At 38.1% G+C, this 17,780-nt stretch overlaps 1 protein-coding gene across 1 annotated transcript in view; it reads left to right on the top strand.

The window, feature by feature from the left end:
* SSH2 (slingshot protein phosphatase 2) overlaps nucleotides 1–17,780 on the top strand; it is a 252,619-nt gene that overhangs the window by 88,475 nt on the left and 146,364 nt on the right. The window contains exon 3 of the mRNA XM_082708526.1: nucleotides 10,459–10,502. Coding sequence (XP_082564652.1) covers nucleotides 10,459–10,502 — 44 coding nt within the window. The remainder of the gene's footprint in view (nucleotides 1–10,458; nucleotides 10,503–17,780) is intronic.

A 17,780-nucleotide genomic window follows, 5' to 3' on the forward strand; every position in this document is an offset into this window, starting at 1 on the left:
TCAGAATAGGCAGGAGGAAGACCTCGAATTCCTCTGCTGTGCCAGCCATCATCGAGTTTGTTATTGGATCTTGAAACATTCTGAGAGGCGGTGGTAGAAAGCAACTACTTATCATCTCATATAGAAGTGTTTCAACATTTAAACAATACAGTTGGGATGCCTGGGTGGCTCAGTTGGTTGGACGACTTCCTTCAGCTCAGGTCATGATCTCGAGTCCCGGGATCGAGTCCCACATCAGGCTCCCAGCTCCATGGGAAGTCTGCTTCTCCCTCTGACCTTCTCCTCGCTCATGCTCTCTCTCACTGTCTCTCTCTCAAATAAATAAATAAAATCTTAAAAAAAAAAATAATACAGTTGTACCGCTGTATCCTGGCTGAACATAAGACCATGTGTCCATATGGAGGGCTTAGGCTACAAAAGAAGGAAATGGACCAATGGTGGTGAGTGAGATGTGGATTTTCATTTGAGTAGGAGGGAACAGGATTTGGACAGGAAGAAAACTTAAAGACAAGGTCTTAGGATCAGGCCCCTATCAGTGCGCCCAGAGTATTCATTTGATAACAAGAGAAGCAGCTTGTACTAGCAGAAGATACATTTGACCTTATCAGACAGAATCTTGACTCTGCTGCTTACTCTTAGGTTACTTTGAACAAATTATCACACTTTCATGAGGTAGTTTCTTCAGCTGAAAAGTCTCTAATCACACCTGCATAGCATTTACCCCAGGGCGGCTCAAATGAGTAATAGTCATGAAAAAAACATTAAATTATGGAGACCCAAAAGATGGCAGAGAGGCATAGTCTTATTACCTTACGGTGGATGCTGCTCACTCTCCACCCCATTTTAAGAAATCATCTTGGACTGACAGACCAAGGGGATATGGCCAATAATTTAATGGAGATGAGGCATATATTGAAATTAACCTAAGGCTTATTGATATATTGAAATTAGCCTAAGGTTTATTCCTAATTCTGCCACTTACTAGGTTGTGATACCTAGTTATGATACCAAGGTTATGATACCTTTGACAATATTTATTAATGCATCTAATATCTCCTGAGCTTGACTGTCACTATAGAAACATAGTGTTCCCCTTATAGGCCTTACAGTTTAGGAAGAGGGACAACAGATGCTTTTGGAGAGCTGAGTTCCCATCATCACTGATCTCCCTGGTACCTAGCACTGTTACATTGAGGGAGTCGTAGTTATGTGTACCACAGGCATTTTAATGTTTTCCCAACATTTAAGATAAAGGTTTTCAAAATAAATAAATAAATAAATAAATATAGGGGCGCCTGGGTGGCTCAGTGGGTTAAGCCTCTGCCTTCGGCTCAGGTCATGATCTCATGGTCCTGGGATCGAGTCCCACATTGGGCTCTCTGCTTGGCAGGGAGCTTGCTTCCCCCTTTCTCTGTCTGCCTCTCTGCCTACTTGTGATCTCTCTGTCAAATAAATAAATAAAATCTTTTAAAAAATAAGAAAGAAAGATGCACTGTAACTCAAGTTTGGAGGGAGACAGACAGCCCATCAGGTGATTTAAAAAAATGTCATGAACTTCAGGCATTTGAAACCATCTTTCAAAACTGGGGAGGGATGTGGGAGGGGAGAGGGGCCTTCCATGTTCATAAAACCATGTGGACAAAGGAAGTTAATAGGTACTTTTGAAGTATAATGAATGAGTCCACTTGTATTGGAGAATATGGAAAGTGTAAAAATATCTTCAACAATAAGGTTTGGGAAGGCACTTAACACCTATCTAGTGCAGTGTTTTTCAAGGCTAGCAGTACTTACCTCTCACCAACCTACTCATCAGCGAATATCACTTGGGTGCTTATATTTTTCCAAACATCTTTTTCTTAGCAACCTATTTTTATGCTGAGGTAGTAGAGTCATAAGAATGCATTAATCTTTCAGTTTATACTTAATGGTTTCTGAATACCTAAGATTGAATGCACATTTACAATCTCATACCATATTGCTTATAAGTTGAATTTTTCTTGAGAGCATCAAGTACTGGGTACCTGAGTGGCTCAGTGGGTTAAGCCTCTGCCTTAGGCTCAGGTTGTGATCTCAGGGTCCTGGGATCAAGCCCCACATTGGGCTCTCTGCTTGGCAGGGAGCCTGCTTCCCCCGCTCCCTCTCTCTACCTGCCTCTCTGCCTACTTGTGATCTCTGTCAAATAAGTAAAATCTTTTTAAAAAAAGAGCATCAAGAACTAATTATTTAACAATAGGACTGTGCAATATAAAAAGAGCAACAAACATGTATTTAGTCATTTAATTAATTAGATCTCTTCCTTACACATTAGAAATGATTCTGTTCACTAAGAAGAAACTAAGAGCTATCTCTATACTTTTCTCCTGGTTTTTCTAATGTTCTGAGCAGGTTGACTATTTGGCTTTTTTTCTTTTTCTTGACAGTGTGTGAAGTTATTTGACAGGTAGTTTGTTATATCTGTCATATGAACTTGTTAGAATAGAATAGTAAGCATTCTACCATTAGCTACCATTTAAGTACCACTATTCAAGATAACTGCATGACTTATTGAATAAGCAGTGTTTTATTTTTGCTTTTGTGGCAATGAATTCGACTGGAAGAAACATAATTGAGCATTTTCTTCATTCCTTTTAAATCCATTTTACTCTAAATATATATATATTTATAGGCCATACACACACACACACACACACACACACACAAACACACACTACGTTGGTTTTTTTTCTTTTTCCAAGTAATAGCAGTGAAAAAAAAAATGGTTCATTACCCTTACTATTGTAATATTAATCTAAGAAAGGAAGACAAAGTTGAGGATCTTTTATTAGAAACACTACTCTGACTTGCTTTTTTTGTGAGTACAATTCCTTTGGCATTATTTTAAAGTGTAGAAGTCATAGAGGAAAGATGACAAAGGGTATTATTTTATTTTATTTTGTTTTATAAGCCATGAAAAAAAGAAATGGCTTTCTTTTGTGGCCACTTCCCTACCTGCTATCTTTGGATATAGGTATCTTAGTTTAGAGGAAGCTAGTTATAACAGAAAGATAGACCTGAATTCAAATCCTAACCATACCACCATTGTGTCCTTGAACAAGTCTAATTAAGGTGCATATGCCTCTGTAGATATAACTGATTGGCTGTCTGTGCCCACTAAGGAAACATCAAGGTTGTTTTTGCTTTTTACTTCTCCATATACTCTCATCACAATTCTCAAAGGTATAAAAATCCATGACACCTGGGTGTCTCAGTTGGTTAAGCATCAAACTCTTGATTTTGGCTCAGATGATGATCTCAGGGTTGTGGGATTGAGCCTCATGTCAGGCTCTATGCTCACCAGGGAGTCTGCTTTGGATTCTCTCTGTCCCTCTCCCTTTGCCCCCCCAACACATTTTCTCTCTATATCACTAAATTAATTAATTAATTAAAAAGAAAAGAAAAATCCACCAAAGAGCTGAAAATAATTTGAATTATCCCCCTTTTGGTCTGTTCCTTTTAGATACAAGGAGAAGGGCATGAAGTTAGTAATAGGCCATAAACATAAAAGGTTGCTCAACCTTATTAGTAATCAAGGCAAAGTAAATTGAGACCATTGCTAAAAATAAAAATATGATGATTCCAAATGTTGGCTAGAATTTAGATCAACTGAAAGAAACACTTTTTCCTGGTGGGCATATAAATCAGCACCGCCTCCTTGGAAAATAATTTGGCATTATCTTGTAAATGTTAAACTTTATTCGTGACCCTGCAGTTCCACTGCTTGGTATATATCCTGTGATGACACTCTTATAGATGTAGACCAAAAGATACATACAAGAATATTTATAGTGGTATGGTTGATATCACCAAAAATCAGGAACAATCTATATAAGTAGAATGAATAAACTTTTTTTTTTAAAAAAGATTTTATTTATTTATTTGACAGACAGAGATCACAAGTAGGCAGAGAGACAGGCAGAGAAAGAGGAAGAAGCAGGCTCCCTGCTGAGCAGAGAGCCCAATGCGGGGCTTGATCCCAGGACCCTGGGATCATGATCTGAGCTGAAGGCAGAGGCTTTAATGCACTGAGCCACCCAGGCACCCCAATAAACTTTGATATATTCATATAATGTAGTCTTTTACCTCATTAAATGGATGTGATATGATAAGTGGATGAATCTTGTTTGCGTAATACTTACTATTAAAAAAGCATATTGTGGGGCACCTGGGTGGCTCAGTGGGTTAAAGCCTCTGCCTTCAGCTCAGGTCATGATCCCAGGGACCTGGGATCAAGCTTCACATCGGGCTCTCTGCTCTGAGGAGAGCCTACTTCCCCCCTTCTCTCTTCCTGCCTCTCTGCCTACTTGTGATCTCTGTCAAATAAATAAAATCTTAAAAAAAAAAAAAAAAAGCATATTGGGAAGACTACATACATATGGTACAATTTTTAAAGCTCTTAAAACAATCAAAGCTGTTGGGTCCATGGTCAAAGGAGCAAGACTGATACAAAGCGAAGGTCAAGCAAAGCTTTATTTTGCACCAAGCATCGAGAATCAGACTGACCGGCCAGGGACGTCTCTTGCAAAGAGGCAATGACCCTCTGCCTTACAGACTAGCTTTTAAGGGCAAAGGCCATGTGGTTGGGCCTGGCCACGCACAGGTGGCCAATGAGATTGTAACACAGAGAAAGCTGCACAGCCCTGCTAGGTCACACGTAAGTGATGAATTGAATTACAGTTTACCCTATAGTAGATATTTGAACAAGCCTATCACCTTGGTCAGACTGGGCACCCAAAAAGCACCCAAAGGACGGGGCCCATACTCCTTGGTAGCTTGGAGACAGTATGCGCCCCCACTGATTGAATGCCTCCACCTGGCCTGACCCACCCTTGTATTTGCTTTGTTACCTGGGACTGGTTTCCGGGACTTGTTTTTAAGTAAGTTCCCTGAAGGGGGAGTGGGTGTGCAGGGTCAGGATGGAACTTCTCTGGCTAAATAGGCCCTTACAAAAACTAAATGATGTATTGTTTAAGAATATAGATGTAATTAAAAAGACAATGGAATTTAAAAATAATGAAAAGCGGTAGAACCAGTAAATAAAAATGAAATTCTAAAAAATATTCAAATAATACAAAAGAATACAGAAAAGGAGGAACGGGGAGTAAAAATAGAGGTGACAAAAAGAAAATAAATAGTGACATTATAGACCCAAATCTAACTGTTTCAAATTACATTAAATGTTTATGAACTAAACACTACAATTAAAAGGCAACAATTGTCACAGTAGATAAAGCAAGATGCAACTTTATTTTTTTAAAGATATATTTATTTATGTCAGAGAGAGAGAGAGAGCGTGGGAGAGTGGAGAGGCACAGAGGGAGAGAGAATCTCAAGGAGACTCTGCACTGAATACAGAACCCAGTGTAGGGCTGGATCTCACAATCCCAAGACCATGACCTGAGCTGAAACCGAGTCGGACACTCAACCAACTGTGCCACCCAGGCTCCCCAAGATACATCTATATTTTGTTTATAAGAGACAGTCTTTAACATATAAAGAGATTGAAAAATATGTCTTGTAAGCCGCATACGTGTCTGTAGTAACTATATTAATATCAGATAAAGTAGGTTTAAAGACAGAAAGTCTTACTAGAAGATAAAGCAATCTTGAAAAAGAATAATCAAGTTAGAGGATTTACAGTTCCTTCAAAACTTACTATAGGGTGCCTGGGTGGCTCAGTGGGTTAAGCCGCTGCCTTTGGCTCAGGTCATGATCTCAGGGTCCTGAGATGGAGGCCCGCGTCGGGCTCTCTGCTCAGCAGGGAGCCTGCTTCCTCCTCTCTCTCTGCCTGCTTGTGATCTCTCTCTGTCAAATAAATAAATAAAATCTTAAAAAAAAAAAAACTTACTATAAAGTACAGTAATCAAGATAGTGTAGTCCTGGCATAGAGACTGACAAATAGAACAATGGAACAGAATAAAGAACCCAGAAGTAGACCTCACCTATACAATCATTTGATTTTTTACAAAGGAGCCAAGTAACCCAATGGGGAAAAGAAAGTCTTCAACAAATGGTCCTTAAAACTAGACATCCACGTGGAAAAAAAACGAACCTCCTACTCACACCATACACAAATATTTTTTTAAGGATATATAAAACCATAAAGCTTTTATTTAAAAATATGGTAGAGGGGCACCTGGGTGGCTCAGTGAGTTGAGTCTCTGCCTTCAGCTGGGGTCATGATCTCAGGACCCTGGGATCGAGTCCCACACTGCTCTCTGCTCGGCGGGGAGTCTGCTTCCCCTCTCTCTCTGCCTGCCTCTGTGCCTACTTGTGATCTCTCTCTGTCAAATAAATAAATAAAATCTTCAAAAAAAAGTTTAACAAAAATATGGTAGAGTAGGGGTGCCTGGGTGGCTCAGTCAGTTGAGCACCTGACTCTTGGTTTTGGCTCAGGTCATGATCTCAGCATCTTGGGATTGAGCCCCAATTCTGGCTCAGTGCTTTCTAGGGATTATGCTTCTCTTCCTCTCTCTCTCTCTGCTCCTGCCCCCATTCATGCACGCGCTCTCACTCTCTTTCTGTATCTCAGATAAATAAAATCTTTAAAAGAAGAAGAAGAAGAAGAAAACACCTTGGACAACATTTTAAAAATACAGTATTTTTGTGACTAAAGGGTAAGCGAAAGTTTCTGAGGACATGGAAAACAATAACCATTGGAGAAGAAAATTGCTAATTAAACTGTTGATAAGTATAAAGTGTTACAAGTGCTTTGGAAAAAGGCCTGGCAATTTCCTATGAAACTTTTCATGCATCTATCCCATTACCCCAAAAGAAACAAAAACATTTCTACCAAAAACACACAAAAGAGGGCTCCTTGGTGGCTCAGTCAGTTAAGCCTCGAGCTTTTGGTTCTGGCTCAGGTCATTATGTTAGGTCCCGGTATCAAGACTCTGCATCAGACTCTGCTCTCAGCAGGGGGGTCTACTTGAGATTCTCTCCCTCTTCCTCCACCCCTCCCCCCTGCTCGTGTGCACTCTCTCCCTTTAAAATAAATAAATCTTTTTTTTTTAAATGAAGCATTGCCCATATAACAGCTTTATTCATAATAGACAAAAATTAAACACCCCAAGCCTGTGTATCAGTAGGAGATGAATAAACAAACTGTGGTGTATTCATACAATGGAATCCTCAGGAATAAAAAGGAATGAGCTCCTGTTAAATGCAACAACATGAGTGAATCTCAAAACATAATGCTGAGTAAAAGAAGCCTCGCACAAGAGTACATACTATATGATTCCATTTATATGAACAGTGGAATCATATGCTATGTGCTAACTTGGGGGAAAAAGTTGTGATAGAAACATCAGAACAATGGTTGCCTCTAGGGAGTGGGTGGTGCCAGATATTGACTGAGAAGAGGTACACGAAAAATTTCTGAAGTGATAGAAATGTTTTGCTTCTTGATAGAAGTTTTAGTTACACAGATATATACATTTTCAAAACTCACTGAATGGTGCACTTAAGATTTGTGCATTTCACTGTATGTAAATTTTACTATAAGAAGGAAAAACTGTAATACTGAATTCTAATTAATTATACACACTTAATGGCATGTGTACTGATGACTGTAATGTAGTTTAAATTTTTTTTTAAGATTTTATTTATTTGACAGAGAGATCACAAGTAGGCAGAGAGGCAGGCAGAGAGAGAGAGAGGAGGAAGTAGGCTCCCCACTGAGCGGAGATCCCGACGCGGGACTTGATCCCAGGACCCTGAGATCATGACCTGAGCCGAAGGCAGCGGCTTAACCCACAGAGCCACCCAGGCGCCCCTGTAACGTAGTTTAAAAAGCATCAAAAATATGATGGATTGATGGAAAAGCAAACAGATAAATTAATATGCAATACAGTAAGTATATAAATATTAATGGTAGAATACATATGGTGAATATACAGATTCACTATATGGTTTTTCAACCTTTTTATGTTTGAAATTTTTTTATAGTAGAGTGAGAACAAGAAAATTATAAACTTAAAATTCAAAATAGTAGTCACATCTTGGGAGAAGGATAAGAATGGGAGATGGGTAATAAGCACACAGATGCAAAGGTTTCAGTAGTAGTCTGGCTCTTTTTATTTTACATGTTTGTTTGTTTGTTTGTTTGTTTTATATTTTATTTATTTTAGAGCAAGAATGCGAGCAGGGTGAGGCACAGAGGGGGAAGGAGTATGAGGGGAAAAGAATCTCAAGCAGACTCCACGCTGAGCAGAGCCCAACACGGGGCTTGATCTTACAACCCTGAGATCATGACTGAGCCAAAGCCAAGAGTCAGATGCTTCACCAACTGAGCTACCCAGGTGCCCCAGTACTAGTCTAGCTTTTCAGTACTAATCTATCTGTTCAGTGTTCACAGATACTGTATTATTGTATTATTGTACCTCTTAACTTAAATTTATCTTAAATATAACCTTTATATAGTTTTTCATACAATTAAAAGATACTAGAATACATCAGAAGTTGAGTTCAATTAACCAGTGATAGCAATAATGAAGCACTACTTCTTAAATGACATTCGAAGCAATCATTTCTCTATATTATAGTTCCCCTGGGCCTCAAAATCTAACATTCACATTTGTTTATCTGAATCTGTTCATTTTCTTTCTTGCAAACTTTCCAGGTTCCCACTCTAGAGACAATCAGTTCTTTTCCTTTTAACACCTTTTTTTTCAATCTCTAAAGGGGGTACTTCTGAACCTAAAATCTCCCCTACAGGCAAATAGTGTAGCGCACTATGACATTCCACCTGTCTTCTCTCTGTGGGTAGAATCTTTGCTGCGTTCTTCCCTTTATGGAAAATAATAGGCATGTCTGAAATCAATAACAAAAATAAAAGGAGAATAAAAGTTGTAGAGTTTAAAGTCATAGTAGCTGACCAGGAATGGAGACAGAATGATATAGAGGTAAATGGTTTTGGTTCGATAAACTAAAAAATGTAGGTGGCTCAGTGGCAGATAGTACGCATACTGTTTGAAATTATTTTTGTCCTCCAGTTTTTATGTTCGCCCAACAGAGCAAAGTGACCAAAAGCAAATATAAAATATCAGGGAACAAACTTAAGGAAAAACTTAGCACCTTAGTATTATTAATTCTCACACCTTTTCTCACTTTTCCTTTATGTCAGTATTTTTGTGTACATGAAAATCTGTGTAATAACTTTTAAGACCTAACCTAGGACAGGAAGGAGTAAATGATAGGCTTCTTTCATGTGCTGGGAGGCAGTATTTTATCAGTTTTAATTCTAGCTTCACCATATGAGTTTCCCTGGGAAATTTACTTAGATCCTCTGTGAATTTCATCTGTAAAATCCATATTTCATTGAATCTAAATTGCCATGTTATAACACCCTAAATTATCTTATGTGCCACTAAGAAAAAAGAGATATTGCAATTAAACTATGATTCAGTGCTTTTTTTATTGATTGGAGATATTTATGCTTAGTTCTGTGTAAGTGTGTGTGAGAGAGAATCAGTGAGAAATACAGTACTATCAGCCTTCTGAATTATTTTTTAAGATTTTATTTATTTATCTGTTTATTTTAGAGAGCACACAAGAATGGGCAGAGGGAGGAAAGAGAGAATCCCAAGCAGACTGTGCACTAAGCTTGCAGCCCACTGGGCTGGGCTCAATCTCACGACCCCAAAATCATCACCCGAGCGGAAACCAAGAGTCAAATGCTTAACCAGCTCAGCCACCCAGGCATCCCTCAACCTTCTGAACTTATAAGTAATAAGTAGAACAATGTACTTGAAGTGTTGAGCAAGGAGCCTGGCACATTATAAACACTCAATAACTAGTAGCCTTTGTGTTGAGGACGATATTATTTGTGATTTGATCATGAGTGCTTTGTGAAGTGGTTCATTGTTTAGGTTCTTTGGGGACCAGAATTATTAATACAACATCTTGGTGAGATTTGTTGGTGGCAATCAGAATGCCCGCTCATTTTGAATCTGAAGTAGCATAACAGTGGCATAACATTTTTAGTTGGTTTTCAGAGGTAATTATTTTAACTATTAGCAGTTAGTTATCAATGAAATTTGTTGGCTATTGTTGAAGTTTCCTCCAGAAATAAATTCTACTGATACATATCAACCTTCCCTGTTGGTTGAAGTTGCTCTTTATAGAGAGAATTTGTTCAAGTGCACAAGATGAGGGGCGCCTATGTGACTCAGTCAGTTAAGCATCTGCCTTCGGCTCAGATCAGGATCCCAGGATCCTGGGATCAGAGCCCTTCATCAGGCTTCCTGCTCAGCAGGGAGTCTGCTTTTCTCTCTCCGTTCCCGTGCCCATGTTCCCTCTTGCTGTTTCTCTGTCAAATAAATAAAATCTTTTAAAAAGCTTAGTAAAATTGCTTTGTTGACACTATATGAGACCTCAGGTTTTAAATTATTATTTTTTTTTATCATTTTCCTTTCTATGCAGGAGGCAGACAGTGGGGAGGAGGAATGCCGGTCACAGCCCAGGAGGTATGTTTGTTCATTGTATTCTATAGCATTTCTGTAGTTAATGTTTTTTCTCTAATTCTTAGTCTTGTCAGATTAGCTTACCTTGGTTTTCCAGGAAGATTAATTGGTTTCTTAAAAAGGGGTTATTTTAAGAATCCAGTCACTGACTCAGATTTAAAATGGTTAATTGCATTATGTTGTACACATGACACAAAGATAATGTTGTATGTCAATTATTCGTCTATACATACATACATATAATGGTAGATTGCTTTAAGAAAGTGCAGGTATGCCAATACTGGCCCAATTTTTACTCAAATCTTGAGTAACTATCTTGATTAATAAAAAAGTAAATTTTCATTACCTTTTATGAAAATATCAACTGAACATTTCAGCCTTCAGTTTTGTACTTAGATTTGTCATTCATTTGGATAGATATTTAAATTCTTCTAGATTGGTCAATATTTTACTTCCTAAATACAAGGTATACCTTTTGTATTTAGGTGAGTGACTTACCCAATCCTTTATATACAAGGACTACTCACAGAGTGGTGGGCATATTGTTAAAAGGGTACCAATACTTGCTGCTGTTAAAAGAAAAAGATTATGAGAGATATTTAAGAAGTATATAAATATTTTTGTTATCTCATTTAAATGGCTTTATAAATCAACTCTTTTCCCCAAGAAACAGTTCTGGTAAGTTCAGGATGGTCATTTAAATGCTACCAAACTTGTATCCTCCAAACTCAATCACATGAGCCATTCTGTATGATGCAGAGGAAGTATACAGTAAGCATGCTCAAAGTGGAGAACCTGGCTAGAAGGAATGCTCCTTAATGATAACTTATCAGGTGTTTGTTGCTGTATACCACTCTTGCAAACTATACGTTTTTATAAAAATCATTCCTTTTCATCGTAACTGAGGCTCAATTTATTGACAGTATTTTTTCCTGTCTTCGTTAGCATGAAAATTTGACTTGAAACTTTATTTCTCACTATCTATTGGGGAAGATCTGAGAGTGAAGTGTCATCTTTTGCATAGGGCTAAGAGAAAGAAACCCAGAAAAAATTTTAGCCGAATGATTACCAGAGACATCATAACCTTATTCCCATTAGAATGAAAAGAGGATTCCAAAGGATTCTGAATTTTTTACTAGGCCAGATGTAAAGATCGTTGGGTTAATTTCAAGCTTTATGTATTGACTTGGCATCTACTGGGATAATTGTTGTTCCAAATATTACATAATGAGGCAATGCAGGTTTACTCTCATTAACAGTCCTGAATTGTCAAGCCATTAAGAACCATTAAGACCACTGTTTTTAAAATTGTTGACAGTAAATTATTAATATGAATAGCAGAGGGTTTTTGTAGGCTTCTTCTGTTTACAAGAAAAGGATCATTTATACAAAGAAGGAATGAAGAAAAACCTGTTAGCACCCTTTTTTAAAAATCAAACTTTACTTGCCTGTTGTAATTTCTTACATTCGATATGTTTCCCAGGCTATTTCTAAATCTAATTGCTTTAGTCTGACTCAAAGCAAAGAAACTTCTCTTAAGTCCAGTTGAATACCCCTTGTTGCTAGATGGTATGTAAGATGTTGATTTTTTGTGTGCTTGACTACTACAGATTATTCTGGCGTTCCCTATCACTTACCAAAGAATAAACCAGCACTGAGTTAGCATCATTTCACTGAGCATGCCTGAACTCATCTTTTCAGTTTGAGGGTTCAATTGTGGTTTGTAGTAGAGAATTGAGTAGAATAGAGTAAACAGCATATTATTAAAACTAATACCAATTCCACATAATAAAAAAGATATTTTATTAATTATCTCTTATTTTAACCAAATGCCATTTATTGGGAAAGTCTTAAAAGTAATCATTTAATATAATTAGCCCAAACTATGAAATCTTTAAAAACCGATGTTCAGGGGCGCCTGGGTGGCTCAGTGGGTTAAAGCCTCTGCCTTCAGCTCAGGTCATGATCTCAGAGTCCTGGGATCAAGCCCCACATCGGGCTCTCTGTTCAAGCAGGGAGCCTGCTTTCTCCTCTTTCTCTGCCTGCCTCTCTGCCTACTTGTGATCTCTGTCTGTCAAATAAATAAATAAATAATCTTTTTAATTTTTTTTTAAGATTTTATTTATTTATTTGACAGAGAGAGATCACAAGTAGGCAGAGAGGCAGGCAGAGAGAGAGAGGAGGAAGCAGGCTCCCCGCTGAGCAGAGAGCCCAATGCGGGACTCGATCCCAGGACCCTGAGATCATGACCTGAGCTGAAGGCAGCGGCTTAACCCACTGAGCCACCCAGCGCCCCTAATCTTAAAAAAAAAAAAAAAAAAAACGATGTTCACAGGCAACAACAAAAATAGATAAATTAGTCTACATGAAAATTTTTGTAAATCATATAGCTGATTAGGGGTCAATGTCCAGAATATATAAAGAACCCTTACAACTCAAGTACAATAGAAAAAGAACAACCTGTCTTATTCAGCTCAGACTTCTATAAAAAATACTCACAGACCGATTAGCTTGAACAACAGGTGTTTATTTCTTACAATTCTGGAGGCAGGGAAATCCAAGATCAATGTGCTGGCAGATTTGGTTCCTGGTCAGAGCTTTCTTCCTGGCTTTCAGAGAGCTGTGTTCTTGCTGTGGCCTCCTGTGGCTGTGTGAGAGAGGACGCGCTGGTTTCTTCCTTATACGTAGACATGAACCCTGTCATGGGAGCCTGTAACATCATCATGACATCATCTAACCCTTATTTCCTCCCCAAGGATCCCATCTCTAAATACCATCAGGGGTTAGGGCTTCAAGATATGGATTAGCGAGGTACACAAACATTCAGTTTATAACATTCCACCCTGTGCCTCCAACTCATATCCTTCTCACATAAAAAATCTATTCATTCCATCCCAGTAGCCCCAAAAGTCTTAACTCATTTGACCATGAAGTCCAAAGTCTCATCTAAATGTCTCATCGAAATCATGGGGCACCTGGGTGGCTCAGTCAGTTAAGCATGATCAGCTCAGATCATGATCCCAGGGTCCTGGGATTGAGCCCCATATCAGGCTTCCTGCTCAGTGGGGAGTCTGTTTCTCCCTCTCCCACTTCCCCTCCCCCTGCTTGTGCTCTCCCACCTCTCTCTCAAATAAATAAAATCTTTTTTAAAAATCTCATCTACATCAGATACAGGTGAGATTAGAGACAGAATTTCTCTCAAGCTATGAACCTCTGAAACCAGATAAGTTATGCACTTCAAGACACAGTGGTAAGATAAGCTTAGGAAAACATTCCCATTCCAAAAGGGAAATAAGAAAGAAAGAAGAGGTGACAGTTAATCCAAAACTTAGCAAGGCAAATTCCATTAGATCTTAAGGCTCAGTAATAATGCTCTTTGGTTTGATACTCTGCACTGGGGACCCACTGGGATGGTTGTCCTGCCACCACTGGATTGGTAGTGTCATCTCCGCACCTCAGCAAGGCAGCCCTGCACCTTTGGCTCCCTTGAAGTGCTACCCATCTGGCATTCTACAAGGGCCCATCTACCTGGTATTCTGTTGGGCAGCAGAACCAGTATAAAGGTAAACTTGCCCTCAGCCCTTGCACTCTGGGTCTATAGTTGGAGTAGCAGTCCTAATGATCTCTGAATCTCCTTTGGGGTCCTTCTTTCCTTTTCTTGAATGATAATGTATGTTCACAGCCTTCATTCTGTCTTGTTTTCTTTGGTTCCTCCAATTCCAGCTGGCAGTGTTTCTGCTAGTATAAATCCCATCTCTATTCCTAGCTTCTGTGGAGATGGCTGTAGAGAGGTCTATGGTTCACACCCACTTTAATCACCACACCCTTGGTGTTTTCTTCTGAACATGCTTTCTTATTTTTTACAATATAGACCCGAGAATTTTCCACATCTCTAAGTTCTGTTTCATTTTGCTTAACAGCTACTTCTTCAATTCATTTCTCTCTTCTCATGTTTTACTGTTTACAGTTGGAAGGAAGTAAGCTGTTCCTTCAATGCTTTGCTTAAAAATCTAAGTTCTATATCAAATTTCCTCACTCATAATTTATGCTTTTCACAAGACTAGAAATGAACCTAATTCAGCTAAGTTCTTTCCTACTTTATAACAACTATTGCCTTTTCTCCATTATCCAATAACATGTTTCTTATTTCTGAGACCTCAGTGGAATGGACTTTACTGTCCATATTTCTGTCAACATCCTGTTCATGATTATGGTGTATTCTTTAAGAAGATGGAGGGCCTTTTCTCTAGCCCTCCTCTTTTCTTTCTGAGCTCTCACCAGAATTGCCGATTAACACTCCCTTCATGACAGTCTTACCTTTTTCAAGCATGTACCTCAAAATTCTTCCAGCTTCTAGTCATTACCCAATTCCATAACCACTGCTACATTTTTAAGTATTCAATATAGCAACACCCCACTTCTCAGTACCAAAATCTACAGTTGAGTTTTCCAGAGAAAATAGGAAATATATAGATAGATTTAGTATAAGGAGTTGGTTCACCCAATTATGGAAGCTAGGAAGTCCCCAAGATCTACAAGTTGGAGACCCTGGAGAGGTGATGGTCTAACTTCCAGTCTGAGCCTGAGTCTGATCAGGAAAAGACTGATGTATTAGCTCAAAGACAGACAAAAGGAGCAAATTCTTCCTTGCTCAGCCTTTTGTTCTATTCAGGCCTTCACTGGAATGGTTAAGCCTACCCACATTGGGAAAGGCCATCTGTTTTACTCAGTCTACTGATTTAAATGTTAATCTCACCCAGAGACACCCCCAGAGTAATGTTTAACCAAATTTCTGGGCCCAGAAATCTGTGGCCCCATCAAGTTGACACATAAAATTAACCTTTGAACAACTCAATTTAAAAAAATGAGTGAAGTGCATTTCTCCAAGAAGGTACACAAATGACCAATAAATATATGAAAGGATGTTCAATATCACTAATTATTAGGGAAATGCAAATCAAAACTACAGTGGGATATATCACCACACTCATCAGGATGGCCACTGTCCAGAAAATAAGTATTGGTGAGGATGTGGAGAAAATGAAACCCTTATTCATTGTCGGTGAGAATGTAAAATGGTACAGTATAGCAGGTCCTCAAAAAACTAAAAATCTAATTACTATATGCTCCAGCAATTCCACTTCTGGCTATATACCCAAAAGAATCAAAAGCAGGATCTTGAGAAATTTGTACATGCATGTTCATAGCAACATTATTAACAATAACCAAAAGATGGAAGCAACCCAAGTGTCCACTGGCAAGTAAATGGATGAATAAATATGATATAGCCATATAATGGAATATAACTCAGCTTTAAAAAAGGAAGGAAATTATGACAAATGTTGCATGGATAAACCTTGAGGACATTATGCTAAGTGAAATAAGCCAGTCACCGAATAATACATATTGTATGTTTCCACTTACATGAGATACCTACTATAGTCAGAGTCTCAGAGACAGAAAATAGAATGTTGATTGCCAGGGCTGGGGGAAGAAGAGAGTGGAGTTATTGTTTAATGGATACAGAGTTAAAGTTTTGGAAGAGAAAAAAGTTCTAGAGATGGATGGTGGTGATAGTTTCTCAACAGTGGGAATGTACTTAATGTACACTTACAAATAGCTAAGATGGCAAATTTTATTTTACGTACATGTTACTCTAGTTAAAAAACGAGGTAGGGGCTCCTGGGTGGCTCAGTCGTTAGGCATCTGCCTTTGCCTTGGGTCATGATCCCGGGATTGAGCCCTGCATCAGGCTCCCTGGTCAGGGGGGAGTCTGCTTCTCCCTCTCCCACTCCCCCTGCTTACATTCCCCATCTCTCTCTCTCTCTCTCTCTCTCTCTGTGTCAAATAACAAAATCTTTAAAAAAAAATACAATGTATTCATGCTACACTGGCCCCTTTTTATGACAATTCTGGCAATACTTTGTCTTTCTCAAAAGATAATCATGAAAAGATAACATGATCACAGAGCTAAAAACCAGGTTGTATATTATTTTTGGTAAAAAAGATAAACAGATGACACTCAATGCCAGTCTTCCTTGTACATGTTTATGAAGGCACTGCTTTGCTGATTGTGTGTTGACCCACTTTGCTTAATTGGGAACAAGCAGGAAGGTGAGTATAAAACTAAACCATACAGCAACCAATAATCAACAATTTGACCTATAAATGGCTCTCTCATATGAGTTAACTAATAAAATTATGAGACCATAAATAAAAATGAACAAAAGAAATATCACTGAAATCTTTGAAATCCCAAAACATCTTTTCTAAGGTGAGTAGTTGTGGACTTTAGATCTAAATTTAGAAAATAAGTATTTTAATTATAGTAGAGCTCTTCCATTCCTGTGTGTACCAACTTAAGCTAAAAATTGTATAAAGTAAAGAGTAAAGAAATGACCTTTAGGAAATTATTTGTAAGGTCAGAAATTTATAGTATTGTACAATAATATGGCTTCAGAGATCCAGAAATTGTGCTATTTTTTAAAAAGGCAAATTAATATTTAAGCCATTCAGGATAGTTTTTATATTTTCCCCAGCCAATTCAAGGAATACATATAATATTTGTTACCAATTTGTGTTTATTTGTTAAAAAATTTTTTTTCTTTTTTTTCCCCAAGAATTCTGTTTTATTGACTTCAGAAGTGTAAACACCGTGAGTGAATTCTACAGGTTGACTTTAAGGGAATAGAATGGTGGTCTATAAAGAAGGTGACTTTTTAAATTTTATTGTAGTTGACATACAATATTATATTACTTTCAGCTGTACAACATTGTAATATATATATTACAAAGTAATGTACTATCTGTCACCATACAAGTTGTTACAGTATTATTATCTTTTCCCTGTACTGTCTGTACATTGCATCCTGTGACTTACTTATTTTATAACTGGAAGTCTGTTTCCCTTATTTCAACCATCCCTGCAGTCCCTCCCCTTTGGCAACCAATAGATTGTTCCCTGTATCTATGAGTCTGTTTCTCTTTTGTTGTTTGGTCATTTTGTTTTTTAGATTCCACATATAAGTGAAATCATACAGTATTTATCTTGCTCCAGCTTATATCACTCAGTATAATTCTCCCTGGGTTCATCCATGACACGGAAAGCAAGATTTCATTCTTCTTTATGGCTGAGTAATAGTTTACATATTCCACTGTGTGTATCTGTGTGTGTATATACATATATCCGTGCATACTTATATGTAGACTTATATCTTTACCCAGTCATCTGTTGTTGGACACTTAGTTTCCTTCCATATCTTGGCTATTTTGAATAATGCT

Source organism: Mustela nivalis, assembly GCF_964662115.1.
Source record: "Mustela nivalis genome assembly, chromosome: 17".
NCBI classification, from domain to species: domain Eukaryota; kingdom Metazoa; phylum Chordata; class Mammalia; order Carnivora; family Mustelidae; genus Mustela; species Mustela nivalis.